General features: G+C 55.3%; 2 protein-coding genes across 3 annotated transcripts in view; both read right to left on the bottom strand.

The window, feature by feature from the left end:
- Positions 1 to 231, bottom strand: part of RAB40C (RAB40C, member RAS oncogene family) — a 26446-nt gene extending 26215 nt beyond the window's left edge. The window contains exon 1 of the mRNA XM_006914018.3: positions 11 to 231. The gene's annotated coding sequence lies outside the window, so the exon portion shown is untranslated. The remainder of the gene's footprint in view (positions 1 to 10) is intronic.
- Positions 232 to 1020: 789 nt separating this feature from the next.
- The window catches only part of PIGQ (phosphatidylinositol glycan anchor biosynthesis class Q), an 18791-nt gene continuing 4089 nt past the window's right edge, over positions 1021 to 15722 (bottom strand). For both annotated transcript variants that reach the window (XM_006914019.3, XM_015591175.2), the window contains 11 exons: positions 15558 to 15722; positions 13210 to 13341; positions 12903 to 13023; positions 10742 to 10868; positions 10250 to 10403; positions 9996 to 10107; positions 9125 to 9205; positions 8397 to 8511; positions 6730 to 6791; positions 5661 to 5857; positions 1021 to 5176 (listed from right to left, as the gene is read on the bottom strand). In XM_006914019.3, the coding sequence (XP_006914081.1) occupies positions 5705 to 5857; positions 6730 to 6791; positions 8397 to 8511; positions 9125 to 9205; positions 9996 to 10107; positions 10250 to 10403; positions 10742 to 10868; positions 12903 to 13023; positions 13210 to 13341; positions 15558 to 15722 (1222 nt within the window). In that variant the 3' untranslated portion in view covers positions 1021 to 5176; positions 5661 to 5704. The remainder of the gene's footprint in view (positions 5177 to 5660; positions 5858 to 6729; positions 6792 to 8396; positions 8512 to 9124; positions 9206 to 9995; positions 10108 to 10249; positions 10404 to 10741; positions 10869 to 12902; positions 13024 to 13209; positions 13342 to 15557) is intronic.

Raw genomic sequence — 15722 nt, forward strand, 5'->3', positions numbered from 1 at the left:
ACATACTCACCAATCAGGAGTTTGGAACTCCAGGTTGTTTGTGAATGCCTCCCTTCTCGCAGGATGGTGGCAGTTCCCAGGGGAGATGACAGGACTGGGTCTGGGGATACTAAATCCTCTAGTAAGCTGCGGCAGGCTGCTTCCACAGAGACCCCAGAGATTGCGCCGTGGCCCCTCGGGCGAACTGCTTTCGGAAGCCGCCCTCCTCGCCGTGGGGGCGTGGCAGAATGAAGATGGCAAATCGGCTCTGGGGAGCCCAGGGAGGCGGGACTTCCTCTGCTAATAGGGGCGGGGCCGAGGGGGCGGTGGCTGGCCCGAGGTCGTGGGTGCCACAGCTATGAGCAGGTAACGCGAGTGGACAAGAGGTGCGGCCTGCGGCGTGTGCTCTTCGTCCTGGGCATGGCCGTAGGTCACAGCGCGGGGCTACGAAGGCCTAACATTCTAGAACCTCGACGGCTCCGCGAGTGGGTGACTCTTCAGCCGTCAGAGATGATCGCAGCACAGGCGCGAGCCTCAGAGTGACAGGGCCCTGCCCCCAAGTGCTCGCGGCAGATGCCTAGCGGAATCCGGATCAGGTCAGGTGGGACTCAGAAGCGCCCACGACGCGGAGTCAGGGCGTGGGGCTCTGAGGCTTGACTAGTGACTTTGGGGTTGTTTACGGGATGGATAGGTTATTTTTCTGAAAGGGCAAAGAAGAATGAAAAGCCTCTGAACACGTGTGAAGATGTGAAATGGAAATTAAAATAATATCCTTTCACCCATCAGATTGACAGCATCGCATGCAGGACAGGATGTGAGGAACAGCCCTCAGGGAGGTTGGACAGGCACTAATTCCACATTTGATTTAGCATGGAGAAGTCCTCAGAACTCAAAAAATTTCACTGCAGTGTTGTAGTGATGATGAAAGTCAGAAAACTATCTAGAGTCCCCTGACAGGGAGCTGTTATGTCGACCAGGTGAGCAAGGTAAGGTGCAGTCAGCACTGATATGAAAAAAGAAAGAAAATGACAGTACAGTATGTCCTGTGTAATTTCAATATTTATGATTAAAAAAACTAACAAATCATTTCATTCTGGATTTACATAAAGAGAAACAGAATGCTCATGTAGGAAAAGATCTGGAAAGATGCTCACCAAAGGGACAGCATTGTTTCCTATAGGATTGAGGATCAAGAGTGACTTTCTCTTCATTGATGACATTTTTTATGAGAATATATTCACATATGACATGTAACTTATAAGTAACTCAAAAAGTTAAGCATAAAATTACCACACAATGCAGCAATTCCACTGCTAGAGAAATGAAAACATAACATCCACACAAAAACTTATACATGAATGTTCACAGCAGCATTATTCACAATTGCCATAAAGTGGTAACAACCGAAACATTCACTGATAGATCAATGGATAAACAAAATGTGGTATATCCACACGGTGTCTATAGTCATCCATAAAAAGGAATAAAGTACTGATAAATGTTACATTCCATTTATATGAAATGCCCAGAATAGGCAAATCCATAGACAGAAAGTAGATTAGTGGTTGCCAGGGCCTGGGGTAAGGGGAAATGGTGAGTGACTGCTTAAGGGGTGATAAAAATGGTTCTAAAACTGGTGATGGTTATACTACTTGGTAAAGTTACTAAAAATCATTCAATTGTGCACTTGAAATGGGTGAACTTTATAATATGTAAAATATGCCCTCAATAAAGCTGTTAAAAAAAATAAGTCAAAAGAATTGTCAAAACAGAGCCAAATACAGCCCTTATTAGACCAGGTGCAGAGTGGTGCACACTAGGGAGAAACTACATGAGAACTAGATCTTCCTAAAAAGTAGATCTGTGCAGAGGGAACAAGCCGTTATCATAGCAGTCACACCCCAGTGTGCTGCTCCGAGTACAGCCGGCTAACAGGTCCATCCAACTGGGGAGGAACAAGCAGCAAGAACTTTCCTCCCAAAAGGTCACTGCATCTGTACCGTACCTTCCAACAATAGGTGGTCTTCACAGATAGCAGACTGCTGCATGGGCAGCCCCATGCCAAGTGACCCCCACCCCAAAGCTGCAGACAGCCTTTACTGAGCAGTGAGTAACTTGGACTGCCTTTTCATTCTGGCATGGTGCCTGGAGAGGCTTCCTAAGGAGCAGGACCCTCTGTTGGGTGGGCAGCACCTGGTGAGTGCCTGGGCCTTCAATGAGTCTCCTGCCAGGTGTCCTCCTGGCCCTCTGGGGAAGCAGGAAGCTATGATGCTGGGGGAGCAGAGCCTAGCCAGGGAGGGACAGAGCCACCAGGAACCCCGAAGGACCTGCTTGTGCATTTCCTTAGGCCATGTCTTCCCTCCCAGGGAGTGGCTGTTCCTTGGAAGCTGGGTTCCAAGCAGACATGGCTTCTGATGTTTACAGAAAAGGCACATCCACTCACAACACATGTTTACCAAAACAGCCAATAGGCAGTCTTGTTGGCCCTCAGTTGGCCGGGGGCAGAGGACTAAGTCCCCAGAGGCACCAGGGACTGATGCAGCACAGGGGGAGCCAGTAGCTGGTGCTTGCCCACCCCTGAACCTCCACCTGGCAGGTTGGGGAGGGCCCTTGGGGTCATCAAGGCAGGGATCACTGTGCCCAGCCTTAAGCCTACCTCTGCCTTGGCCCTGCCCATTCTTTACTCTGAAGTCACCCAGGCCCCTCTCCAAGAACTGGAAGCACCATGAAGTTAATATTTCCTTCTCAATTTCTGAGGCTACCTGGAAGGAATGGTTGGTGATAAGCTATTATCATCTCCTTTCCAGAGAATTTAAATCAAAAGTGCCCTCTTACCTCTCAGGACCTCCCCTGAAGGAGCTCCAGCAGCTGTAGGCCTGTTCTCCAATGCCCAGGACAAAGCAATGCACTTTCTGACTGAGCTTTCCCAGCACAGCATGTGGAGCATCCATCCCTGCTTTGTAGGTTAGGAGCCTGTCCACGGGGTGTGATCCTGGGAGCAGGTCTCAGCGACCTCCTGTCAGAGACTTGGTCCTCTGCTGGGATCCTGCATCTCAGATCCCCAGCCTCAGAGCAGAAAGGCACCACAGGAACCCACAGGGTCTGAGGCAGCAGGGCCCAGTTAAGGGAGAATAGCTAGAGAGGTACCACTTCTTGGTATCCAGGAGGACTTGTGGACAGAGTAGCTGGCTTCCCAAGTAGTGGTATGCCCTTGTACAAGGATGTCCTGGAGTCCTGGGGGACTGAGGAAAGGACAGGACAGCATCCCAGCCACTGAGGGGCCTCAGGCCAAGGACGAAGCAGCCCACATGGCCCTCTGCTTTTAAGTCCTGGGTCTGCCCTGCTGAGCAGCCTGCGTGTTGGGTGGTTAAGTAAGTCCGAGAAGTGTTTCCTCTGCAGCTCCCACACCCACAGGCTCTGGACAGGATGGGGCTAGGACTCCAGACTCAGTCTCTGTCCAGGTGGGGAGTTGGGGGACAAAGGGAGAGGTCTGGGATATCTTTGCCCTTCACCTCCAGGAGACCCACTGCCCTCTATGCTGTACTCCAAGCCCTCCTTTTTAAGTGTCTGGGGTTCAACCAATGGGGCAAACAGACCTTGGCCCCAAAGCTCTGTGCCCAGGTTCTGTGGGAGCACCCATAAAGATTTCAGTTACTCTAGATGCCTTGGTCCAGGCCTGGTGCCAAGGAAAGGCCCCATTAAAGTCCCACAGGTGGACAAAGCCAGAAACCTTATGTATGTCCGGCATGAACCAGGGGCAAAAGTGGGCAAAGGATGAGCAGGTTGGCCACAGAAGGTAGGAAGAGAATTCACTGAATTCCAGAAATGCAAGTGGTGGAGGCTGTACTCATAAGGTGCTAGGGGTGCAGTCCTTGCCCACCAAGACCTATGCAGGGCCCTCTGGGAGGTGAAGGTGCAGGCCTGAGAGTTGCTGAATGACTTCCCTGGGCTCCAGCCCCTCTTCTACACAGCAGGTGCAGAAGAGGCTACCTGAGGGTCCCTGGAGGCTGTAAGACAGTCAGGAGTACCCTACCATGCATAGAGTCTTTGAGTGTCAGGTGATGACATATTCATCAGAGCCAGGAGTGGCTCAATCCTCGCCTGCCGGAAGGCCTGCACTCTAGCCCTGGGAGACCCCATGCAAGGGCAAGGCCGAAACCCAAGAGCAAGTGGCCCTGGCTCCACCGGCCCACTCCAGAATATCTTCAAAGGGCCAGGGCCTACACACCTACCCACCAGACCTGCAGAGAGGCCTGCTCCATGAGACAGGGCTCCCAATTCTCCTCATGTTGGCGTCACCGGAAAAGATGAGGTAGTCATCTCAGAACACAGTGAGGGCCAGCTGTCCCATCACCCCAGGAGGAGCTCCCCCGCCCCACCCCAGACCCACTGTACACGGGGCAATGGGAAGGTAGAGTGGCCCACTCAAACACATGCGAGGCTTTAATGTCACAGCAGAGAAAGGCAGAGCCAGGACTAGTCCCACCGGACACTGAGCTGGTGGAGACTTCCCCAGGGGTCCCCTACTGTGGCTGGCAGCCAAGGAGTGTGGGCAGGAGAAGCAGATAGTCCCGAGAGCACACGATGAACAGAGAGCACTTCCCCCCACTGCCTATAGGACAGTTTCCAATTCCAAGATGACAAACTGCATGTGATACCGTCACATCTTCAGGCTTCCTCCCACTGGGGATTCCAGGGCTCACACCCACATAGACTCTGCGGCCAGCCAGCAGGCAGATGTAACCTGAGAGCCAGGACCACTCCCTGGGGCCATAAAAGCATCTGCCCAGGAGCAGCCTGCTTCCACAAGAAGCCAGTGAGGGAAGGTGGAAGATTTGTCCAAGGGGTCTATTGCTGCAGGGGCACAGGGCAGGTGCAGGGCAGGAACTGGGCAGCTGGGCAGGTGGCACTAAGCTTATAGCAAGGCAGAGCCGGGCACCCCATGTAGTCTGGCTTCACACAGGGTCCCCCAAAGACCTGTGGGTGGCTCCTCCTGCAAAGCAATCTCCCCAGGAAGCATCACAAGTAATCCTGTGCAGTTCAGTGTGTGAGGCACGGCCATCCAGCTTCCTGAAGGGCCCTGGCTCATTGGAGCTGCTGGTGTGGGCTAGTGTTCAGCGACTGCTTGGATCCCCCAGATTGGTTGGCCACTGCTCCACTGAGGCAGCTGGGAGGTGTCAGGGACCCAGGAATTCATCTGTAGAAAAACCCCCAAGGAAGGAGATGCCTGGGGATCAGAGTCTCAAGGACTGTTGAGTGCAACCTGGGAGGGGTCCCCCCACCCCATGACAGGGTGAGGTCTCTGTGGAACAGCCAGGGAGACCTGCCAGCTCACCCCACTGGGCAGAGGTGGGGCTCTGCAAACCCCTCCCGGGCGGGATCTGGGTTTGAAGAGGGCAGGCAGGTTTTAGGCTAACAGTGCCATCACAGCAGATCAAAGGTAGGTCCTGAGGCAAACGGTGTTCATGATGGAACACAAGTTGGCTGACCTGGCTGGCTACCCCTACATTCTCCTGCTCACCACCCCCCGACCTTAACTTCAACCTCAGAGTCTGGAGATGTGACAAGCAGGCCCTGACAGGGCCTGCGGAGGTCTTCAACAACTGGGGGCAAGGAAGGCAGAGAATAGGGCCACATACTGCCCAACAGTCAGTGCCACCATGGCAAAGTGGAGGGCTGACCTTGGTCATGTAGTGGTGCTGGGCAGGCTGGTAGCCTTGGTTCTTCAGTCTTGCTTGTCCCCTCTCTGCCTCCAAGGGTAGATGAGCTCCCCGAAGAATAACTTGCGACATAAGGAGCCCCAGGAGTGCTTGGGGTGGCAGCCACAGCTGGGGAGGCGGTAGGTGTGCACCACACGACCATATGGCAGGGGGTTTATCTGGAAGCACAAGGGGAGTGGTTGAGCTTTCCGGGCCTGGCAAGCCCTCATGGAGGGTTAGGGGGGGTCCCTGGTCTGGACAATTGTGGAGTAGGGCCAGCTCCATGCCAGATGTGCTCTTGCCTGTGGTCCACAGGGTAGATGAGCGACTCTGGTGGGAATGCTCTACTCTGGGCAGGCTGCAGGGAAGAGAGGTGGCTGGGCTCGCAAAGTGCAGACTCCTGTACTCCAGGACTTAGGCAGCTCCCAGGAGCCTCCTCAGGTGGGACTCAGAACATACTGCACATCGAGACAACCACACAGCGTCCTGACTGCCTTAGCATCTGACCTCTCCCAGTGACTATCAGGCCAATCCCACCTGCCTGGACCTGACACTGGCGCCCAGTGAGTCACCCAATGGGTCACCCGTCAAGTAGGCTGATCCCTCCTGCAGGCTGGGGGCCCCCAAGACTATTTCAGATAAAGGAGCCCAAGAGAAAACACGTGTGTGTTCCAATGCCTTCATCAAATCCGTGTCATTCTGCCTAGAACAAGAGCTCGTGGGGCTGAGGGAAGGTGACAGGGATGCAGGGCCAAAGCAGCCAAAGGCATCTGACACTGTGCAGGGGATCCCATCCATGGGCTCTGCTGGGGAAGTTTCCAGGCAGAAGGTTGGTGCCCAGAGGCCTTGGGAATGACAGTCTCTCTCCTTGGGCCCTGCCCCTCAACTCTGCTGGGCTCTCCTGCCTTCATCTTACCCAGGGTCTACGATGCCTCACACCTAGGACAGCACAGAGGACCCTGACCCCAGCTGCCCTGGAACACAGGCAGCATCATAGAGGGCATGGGGTCCATCCAAGGGCAGTGGTGTGACGTGTTCGCAAAGGCCTCACCTGCATCAGGAGGCGGAGGGGCCTGCCAGCCTCATGCTCCAAGACTCGGAACTTCACACCGGCTGTAAGGAGAACAAGGTAACCGTGAGGGAGGACGGTACCCCAACAGGGCTCTCGGGGCCCATCAGACAGCCCCTATCAGTTCTCCTGCTCTTTGTGTCAGCAGAGGCAGGTGTGCATAGAGGGGCTCTGGCAGTGAAGGCCCCTTCCTCTCTGGGCAGCACTCAGAGGGCTGCCTGGGCTCTTTTGCTCCTCCCATCCTTCCTATCTGCCTCTCTGAGTAGGTTGCTGGGCCGCTGTCAAAGCCGCCTGCACAACTCCACTGAAAAGAAAAAACAAGTGTCTGGCCAACAGGGAACAGCAGCTGGGTGGCGGGCACAGCCTATGCTGCTTTCTGATGAGATATGGGTTTCCCCATAGAGCCAACGGGCACTTGCTGGGTGGCGGCTGTCCTAAATGTCTTCCAATTTCTGTGACCCACTGGGACCCACCATGCCCCTGGCTGGCAGTTTGGACCCCCAAGCCTGTGGATTCCCGGGTGGAAGGTTTTTTGAAAAGAGAAACAGGAGCTAATTATCTTTTGATGAAGAGGCCCAAGGCAAACTCAGGGAAGAAGAGAGGAGGCAGAGGCATCTGTGGCCTTTCATGTAAAGTTGAAACAACTCTGCTCTGGCCACAAGCCAGGGTCTGGGGGAGGAGGGTACTGCATCTCAGCTCTCCACCTGCCTTATCCTGGCATTCTGAGGTGTGGGTGGAGGCTCAGGGCTGAATGAGCATAGGCAGCACAATAGATGGGTCCCTGGCCCGGTCACCTGTGGTGAAAGTGGTTTGGAAAGAGGGTTTGAGGGCATCCAGCAAGCAGCCTTTAGGTCCAAAGCCTGTGGAACACCCATATTCATGTCCTCTGGCTCTGAGCTGGCTGGAAGCTGTCCAGCTGCAAACTGGGTGGGTACAGGGCCTCCTGGGCATTGTGGTCATTTTGGGGGCCATCTGAACAGCTGCTGGATAGGTGCTATACTGGAACTCCCTGAGCTCCCTGATATGTTCCAAGTCCCTGCACCAATCCACAAGCTTGTGATCAGTTGAGCTGGCCTCCCAAGTTCTGCAGTGGGGGTAGCCTTCTCTCAGGAGCATGTAGGGGCATGCTAGCTAGCATGCAAATGGACAGCCACCTGCAGAGGGGATGGGGGGTGTTGTCCCAGCAGGTAGTGGTCTGCTGGGAATGGGGCAAGAGGGCACTCTTGTCACATGGATCTGGTCAGTCCAGTGTACTCTATCCTGGCCTGACCCTCCAAGGTTGAGAGGTACCAGCAGGCACACATAGCCCCACACAACTACATGGGGACACATCTTCTCTGAGCCACATTCAGATACCACCTACACCACTATGGATCTCAGGGAAGCTGTTCACACTGTCGCAGAAAAGGGTGAAAAAAAGGAAGGGCCACTTCTCTGGTCTATGAACCTGAGCACTACCTGAGCCTTCTCCCACCTGCTCACTGCAGGCAGCTGGTCCAGAAGATGCCCTAGGACCAAGGGTCTCTGTCCTCCCTGCCCACCCACCTCACATACACCACCACTTCTAGGCAGGAGGCACACATGGTGCAATTGGTGTTTCTGCAGGGCCCACAGGCATACAATCCCCTACACCCAGTACACAGACCTACCTGCAAGCCTGTAGGGCCGACAGAGCCGGAGGCCAAGTGCATATAGTGGCAGGGAGTTGATGAGGTCCACGAGCAGATGGATCAGGCCCTGTACAGTGACTACCAGGAGCCGGAGCTGCAGCACAGATGGTGCTCAGGGCCTCTGAGCTGGGATCGTGGCCATAGCCACACAGGCATGCCCATAGCAAAGCAGCCCAACAGGTCCTGGGTCACAATGTAGGGTGACCAGGGCCTCAAGAGCCTTGGGAGATCATGAATCCCATGCTGAACCTGAGCCCAAGCATGAGAAGGCATGGAAGCAGTAGGTAAGAGGGTCAGCCTTCCCAACAGGTCAGAGGAGATGGTGTTCCAACCCAGGAAAATGAGCTACTGGCCCCTCGGCGGAAGCCACCTAGGTGCTGTTCCCTTCCTGCTGTCCGAACCACCCATTTTAGGAACTAAGGGGAGAACACCACTGTGACCCACCCACCATGGGTCTTGTCCTCCCTGTGCTCAACTATGTCCCAGAGCAGTGGGTGGTATCCCCCCAGGGTAGGACCCTACCCACTCCTACGCCCAACACACTGCCCAGAGAGTCTAGAAAAGCCATACACCACATGGCTTACAGCAGTGGATGATAGCCTGCCCATGAATGGCAGGCTGGCAGGCAGAGCTGGCAGTGACCATTCTAAGTACTGTGGGCAAAGCCCCTTGGGCAGGTGCCACACCCAGAGCCCCCCATGGCTTACCAGGGTGAACACCAGGTAGTACAGGGCCGTGGTAGGCAGCAGGAAGATGAGGACAGTGAAGAGCAAAGTTCCGATGAACAGCTGCCAGGAGAAGGGATACCAACATCAGCATCAACTGGAACCCCAAGTCAATGACAGCCACCAGCACTGGCCACACCCCTGCTGCCCATTCCCACCTATAACTAAGCAGAAATGGGATGCCTGCTGGTGGGACACTTGCTTCCTGAGACAACCTGGGAAAGCTCACTCTCGATAGCTCTTTCCAGTACTGGGAGAGCTATGACTGTGTGCCCTCCAGATTTGGTGACACATAGCAGACAGGATCAGGGGACAGAGGACCAGCCAATAGGGTATATAACCACACACACTAAAGACAGAAGGGTTGTGAAAATTAGGCAGAAAAAAAATGCCCTGAAGGATAGCACTCAGGGTCTGTGTGTCAGGTATGAACTAGTAGGATGAGCCAGAGCCAAGGCCGCTGTCTGGGTCACCTCCAAGGCCCACTGTCAAAGTCTATTCCAGGTCCACTGCACAGGTCACCTCTAGTGCCCACGGTCCAGTGACTCCCTGGGGCCCAGCAGCCTCCTGAGAGCAGGGTCTCTTGCCCACCTAGGGCAGGGTTCTGCACTGTCTAAAAGCCCCACATATACCCTGCCCCTTGCAGACTCCCCACATTTCCCAGGGTTGATGTCTACCCTGTGGCAGGTGACCTACAGGACAGGAGTACAGCTGCCCCCATGTGGTACCAAAGCAGCTCCATGGCCAAGCCCATTCAGAGGGGCCAGTTGGACTGGATCTGGGAGTGGTCACCTGTAGATCATGCTAATTAGTTGGAGCCAGGGTGCCCGCTCCGTGCAGTCCTGCCCAGTACCTGGTCCAGGTCATAGGAGCAAGAGTCCACCCGCTGGCGCAGAACATTCCACTTCTTTCCCCGGAACAGGCGCCAGAGTGAAGATAAGCCATAGATCTTCAGGCAGTACAGCCTGCAGACATGGGTGCAATCAGGGGCAGGCCTGGGAGCCAAGCCAAACCTGTATCTGCCCAGCCCCAGGAGCCTGTCTGTGGCACCCAATATGTAGAGGGCTGCACTAGGCCAGCCTACAGGGGCAGGAAGCACATACCCACCTGGCTCCATAGACATAGAAGCAGTAGATGTGGAAAGTGAGGAGGGCGATGATGTCCGACAAGATGGAGAGGGCGATCGTCAGGCCCAGGCAGGCTGAGAGGCCCACATGCCATAGGATTCGCTCAATGAAGGGTGACATAAGATGGATATAGCCTGGGAGGATAGGGGTTGACTCTGAGGGGCTGCCCAAGAAGATCCTGGTCCTTGCCAAGTCCTTACTGTGGTTGGTACCTGAGGCTCCAGGAAATTATGTGTGACAGACTATGCCACTGGCTATCCCTTGTCAGAGCAATCAATCCAGCATAGAAGGATTCCACATACCCAGGATGGGGAGAAGGCAGGAAGCAGGGACCAAGAGAAGAGCACCAGGTCTGGGCCCCAGTGCCCTCTTGGCCAGGGCCTGTGTCCCTGGGACTTTAGGCTTCAGAAGCCAAGTCAGGGGTCACTGAGCCAGGTGAAGCCCCTAGGCCTGCCCGCCTGCCAGCACTCACTGATCCACAGGTGGATGTGGTACAGGAAGAAGCGGCCTAGCACCTGGTCCAGTGCCCGGTTCATCTTGAGCCCAGCAGGTGCACCCATCAGCCACTGCAGCAGATGCTGGAGCTCCTCTGCCACACGCTGTGAGAACACAGAGGGACGTGTTGTCTATAAACTGGGCCCCACCCTGGCCAGCCAATCTGCACAGGGCAAAGGTGAACTAAGTTCCCTTCTCCAAGTGTCTGGACTGCCATCTCCTACGATGACAGGCACATAAGGTTTAACACACTTGTCTGGCCATAAAACCCCTCTTCATAAATGTTCTGGAATGCGGGGCTGATAGGCATGACCTACAAGATTGATAGTCTGCCCCTGGCCCACTGGACGCATGGCCCATGATGGGTGTCAACCTTCAAATGAGGTGTCTTTTCCTCCATCTCACCATTCTAGCTGCTGGACCCACAGAAGCCCTTGGCCCCAGGCACCAGAATGTGGGACAGACCCAGGCTCACCATGAATCCTGCAAGGGGAGCCCATGGGCTTACCCAGTCTTCCTCTGCCAAGGACCCACCCCACCACCTGCAATAGCAGAGGCCTAGGCCTTCCCTGAGTGGGTGACCTCAGGTGAACGTGATAGTGTGAAGCCTGTCAGGGGCCCAGGTAGCAGGTGGGAGGGCTGGTAGGTCCCCTAGAGAAAAGGACAGATGGAGACTCAGAGTCAAGATCAATGCTGAGTGAGAGCCAGGGATGTCACAGGGACACTCACAGCTTCCCCAGAAGCTGACCAGCGTCCTGGTTGCCCGTGGAGGAAAGCCAAGGTCTGGGGGCTGTGCTGGCCCCAGTAGGCAGGCCCTGAGGACCCTCTGCCTCATTACCAATGCTGAGGCCACAGGAGTAACATCCCTGCCCCACAGTCAGAGGTCTGACATCACCCCCTTCTCCTGCCGCCTTGCCTGCATCTCCCAACCCTGTGTGAAGGCTTCAGCCATGTCAGGAGCAGTGAGGAGGAGGAACGTTCTTTATAAATAGAGCTTATTTAAAATTTAAAGGATAAAAGCTTGGCGGCAGGAAGAGGCTTTCATTTTTAAATTAAATATTTATACTTCTGAGCAGTTTTGCAGAAGGGAGGTGTAGGATGAAGCAATAGATGAGCAGGTGAGGTAGCCAAGCCCCCTTCTAACCTCCAGGTCCTCCTTTCTCCTTCCTCCTTCCTCTTGGCCAGGCCACCCCAAGAAGCCATGGGGACTCTGGGCCTGTGAGGACTCCTGCCCACAGGGTCTGGCCCAGGCACAAGCAGGCCCAGTAAACACCCAAGGCTGGATGCTGATGATGACCAGCAGAGGCTGAGCCCATAGGAGCCACCCAGTCAGGTCTCAGCTGCTTGACCACAGGAGGCCCCTGAGAGGCCTAGGAGTAGCACTAGGGGCCAGAGGGACTGCCCTAAGTAGGAAAACAAGCTCCCAACAGAAGTGACAAAGCCTTTGGCTCTGAGGAAGGGAGGCAGAGAAGCTGAGGCTTGTAGCCAGCATGGAAATGCAGCAAGTGGACACTGGAAGGACAACCGTGGTGGGGAGAAGGGGGAGTGGCACCCAGGCCCTGGAAATGTTGCCTAGACATGCAGGGCAAGTCTGTTTGCACAGAAGATGAGTTGGTGCCTCTCTCAGCACAGGAACCACAGAACAACATGACCAGCAAACTAGGAGGCCAGAACTCAACTGCACACAGACAGCCCTGGACACATGGAAGGTTTCCATGATGCTGACCATGCAGAGGACCTAAGCCAAAAGACAGCTACTCCAAAGAGCCAAGAGAGCAGAAACAGTCGCTCACTGGGGGAGGCAACAAGGACCCCATGACACTGGGCCTGGCAGAGGGAGGTACGCTCCCCGTAAAAGCCTCTACCACAAGGTGGCCCCCAGACACAGCCACCTTTAGGAAGGAAAGGTGGAGGCCAGGTGCCTCAATGTGACCCAGTGTGAGAGGGTGGGCACCTGGCAGGACCAAGTATCTGTAGCCCCTGTGAGACATAGTAGCTCCCAGGGGAATAGTCTAGGGTCAGTGATGAGAACTGCTCTGGCCAGCTGGAGGGCCTCTGCTACCCCCAGGCAGGGCCCCACCCCAACTCCCAGAAACGGGTGCCAGAATCCACACCTGGCTCCATCCCAACCAACTCACGTCAGCCACAGGGACGAGGGCATCGGCCAGCTGCCCAATGCGGTCTTTCCCATGGAGCCAGGACAACAGCGTAAGGCCGAGGGCCACATCGAGGAGCACGGAGACAAGGATGTTGGCCTTCCTAAAAGGAGGGTTCCAACGGGAGTGGGTGGTGAGGGTGGAGGGTTCCAACGGGAGTGGGTGGTGAGGGTGGCCTGGCCAGAAAGGGTCAGCACATATGGATTTGGTGCAGAGATGGGGATGGGGAAGAAACTGGGCCTGTAGGGTATCTGGCTGCTGCAGAGGAGACCCAGGGCAGACCCCGTACCTCATCAGCTGAGAGGGGTTCTCAGCCTTCTGGGGGCTAAAGATGAGCTTGAGCTGCTCTAGCCGATGATTCAGCTGCTCACATGTGGAGAGCTTGCTCCAGATGAAGGACAATGGCCACAGCTTGAATACCCTGCAAAGGAGCAGAGAAGGATGGGCCTTCAGCTCTTCGTAGGACTCTCCTGCCAGTCAGGGAGTGAAGGCCACCTCGGTGTTGCCAACATTCTTCACTGTGCAGATAAGAAGTGCCAGGCCAGGCTCAGTCCAAGGCCCTGTTGCCCCAAACACTTCTGAACTCAGCCCGGCAAGAACACAGGGAGGGGGACCCAGACAGGCAGCTCAGCAGGGCCCATGGTACATTCATAACCATTAACTGGAAGCCTGACTGTCTCACAAAGCGCTAACCTCAGGGTAAACCTGCACCTTAGGAGTAGAGAGAACACACTGTCTCACCACCCAGAGCCTTGCCCTGCTGGATTGGTGACCCTTGTCAAGGTTCTCTGGGCTTCCCTGGCTGCCCTGGCTGTCCAATAAGACTGATTTCTCACCAGGCGGAGGAAGCACTGAGATACTTCCACAGACGTTCAAACATTGATGCTTGAAAGCAAAGGTGAAGAAAGTGACAAAACACAACTCAGGTGTGCCCAGAGCCCCTTTCCACTCATGCATGGCCTTGCTGTTGGCAAGAAAAAGAAAAGGCCTGTGCAAAGTGCAGAGCCACCAACTAGTGAGCACTTGGACTCTCAGGAAGTGACCTCAAGAGGTCTCAGGCTTGAAAGGTTTAAAGCAGGGGTCCCCAACCTCTGGTCCGGTACTGGTCAGTGGCCTGTTAGGAACAAGGCCTCACAGCAAGAGGTAAGCAGCAGGCTAAGGGAGAGAGTGAGCGAAGCTTCATCAGTATTTGCTGCTGCTCCCCAGCACTAGCATCACCGCCTCGGATCCACCTCAGATCATCAGCCATTAGATTCTCATAGGAGCACCGATCCCTGGTGCTAAAAAGGTTGGAGACCTCTAGTTTAAAGGCTTTATCGCCAACCAAGTGGCTTTAAACCAATTCCAAAAATGAAATGCACTCAGCATACACTCCTCCCTCCTCAACTCCAATCAAGTAGAATGTGGCCTCACACAGCTGCACAGAGACCCCTACCAAAAAACCGGTCTCCCCAAGGCTCAGACCAGCCCTGGGCAGCCTGGGCCTCAACAATATCCCTGGGCCTGCCCTGGGGTGAGGGCGGGGAGGGGCCTTCGCTACTGCACAGTGACAGCCATGCCTCATGTGAACATCCCTGTACTGTAACCACCACCAGTCAATGATGAACACCTGATGGATGGGCTAATCCATATTTGGGGCATATGAGCAACCTTTCTTGGGTACTTTGAAAGCTGATAAATGCTAAGAACCTTCTCTCCCCAAAACTGCACCTAGGCCCAGACACATTTTCATATACTTCTTTCCAAGAGAGTCATGAAGTTCCAAAATCTCACCCTTGGCAGCCCCCACAACCCAAGGCGTTGTCTATACACAGCTGCCAAGGGCTCTCTGCCAGGACAGACCCAAGTGCTCCTGGAACCCCTAGTTATGCAGGGTCAGTCCCCAATCCAGACAACCTGAACCCCTGGACCTAAGGAGAAGGGGTGCCTGAGGGTGCAGCACAGCTGCTCTCCACCAGCGAGACTGCTTCTCACAGAGAAAAGGGCCCCTGTAGCTCAGCCCCAGGCCCTGTGGTTAAGTAGCCAGAACACTCTGGTGCTGCCCCAGCATTCCCCAGGGCCTTCAGGGGTTTCTGCAAATCTTTTGACTGGGCCCACAGCCAGGAGTGTTCCAGGTGATTTTAGAGAGTGGCTGAGGCTGGGGAGTACCAGCCCACACCCATGGCTGTCAGTGACTGGATACACTCCCAAGGCCTCCGGGGCTGCTTCTCCTGCGGGTGTCGGGGCCAGGGAAGCGGGCAGGCCTGCGTGTGTTCAGGAGAACAGACAACTCCCAGGCAGGGTGAACACTGCCCCTCAGGTGACAACAACTCGGTCTGTCCATTGTCTCATCTCCCTCTCAGGGGCTGGAGCTGTCTGAGGTTGACACAGTACCCCTACATGGTGGGTCCCACACAACTTCTGACACTGCCAGGAAATCTGGCTCTTCCCCAGGAGCGAGGGGCACCAGAACAGCAGCCACCACCAGAACATCCTCTGAGATACCAAGGGAGGAAACCTGGGAGAGGTAGGGTAAGGGAAGACAGCCATAAGTCTCAGAAGGGCCTGTCTGGGTCTCCATGCCCCCCTACACACTGAGGGGTGAACCTAGGACTCAGGAGCCTGACTCTTTCCTACCCTGGCCCCAGGGGCACCTACCAGCAGGTACTGACAGCTGAGACGAGTGACAGCAGGCAGGCCAGCAGCAGGCAGATGGGTCCCGAGGCCCGCTTGGCCAGCTCCACGAGGATGCTGGCCTCCACACCGTCTGACTGCCAGTGACTCAGTCGTACAGGGCCCTCATCAAACCGGTCACTTCGGAAG

Source organism: Pteropus alecto, unplaced genomic scaffold (genome assembly GCF_000325575.1).
Source record: "Pteropus alecto unplaced genomic scaffold, ASM32557v1 scaffold44, whole genome shotgun sequence".
In the NCBI taxonomy this organism is placed as follows: Eukaryota; Metazoa; Chordata; class Mammalia; order Chiroptera; family Pteropodidae; genus Pteropus; species Pteropus alecto.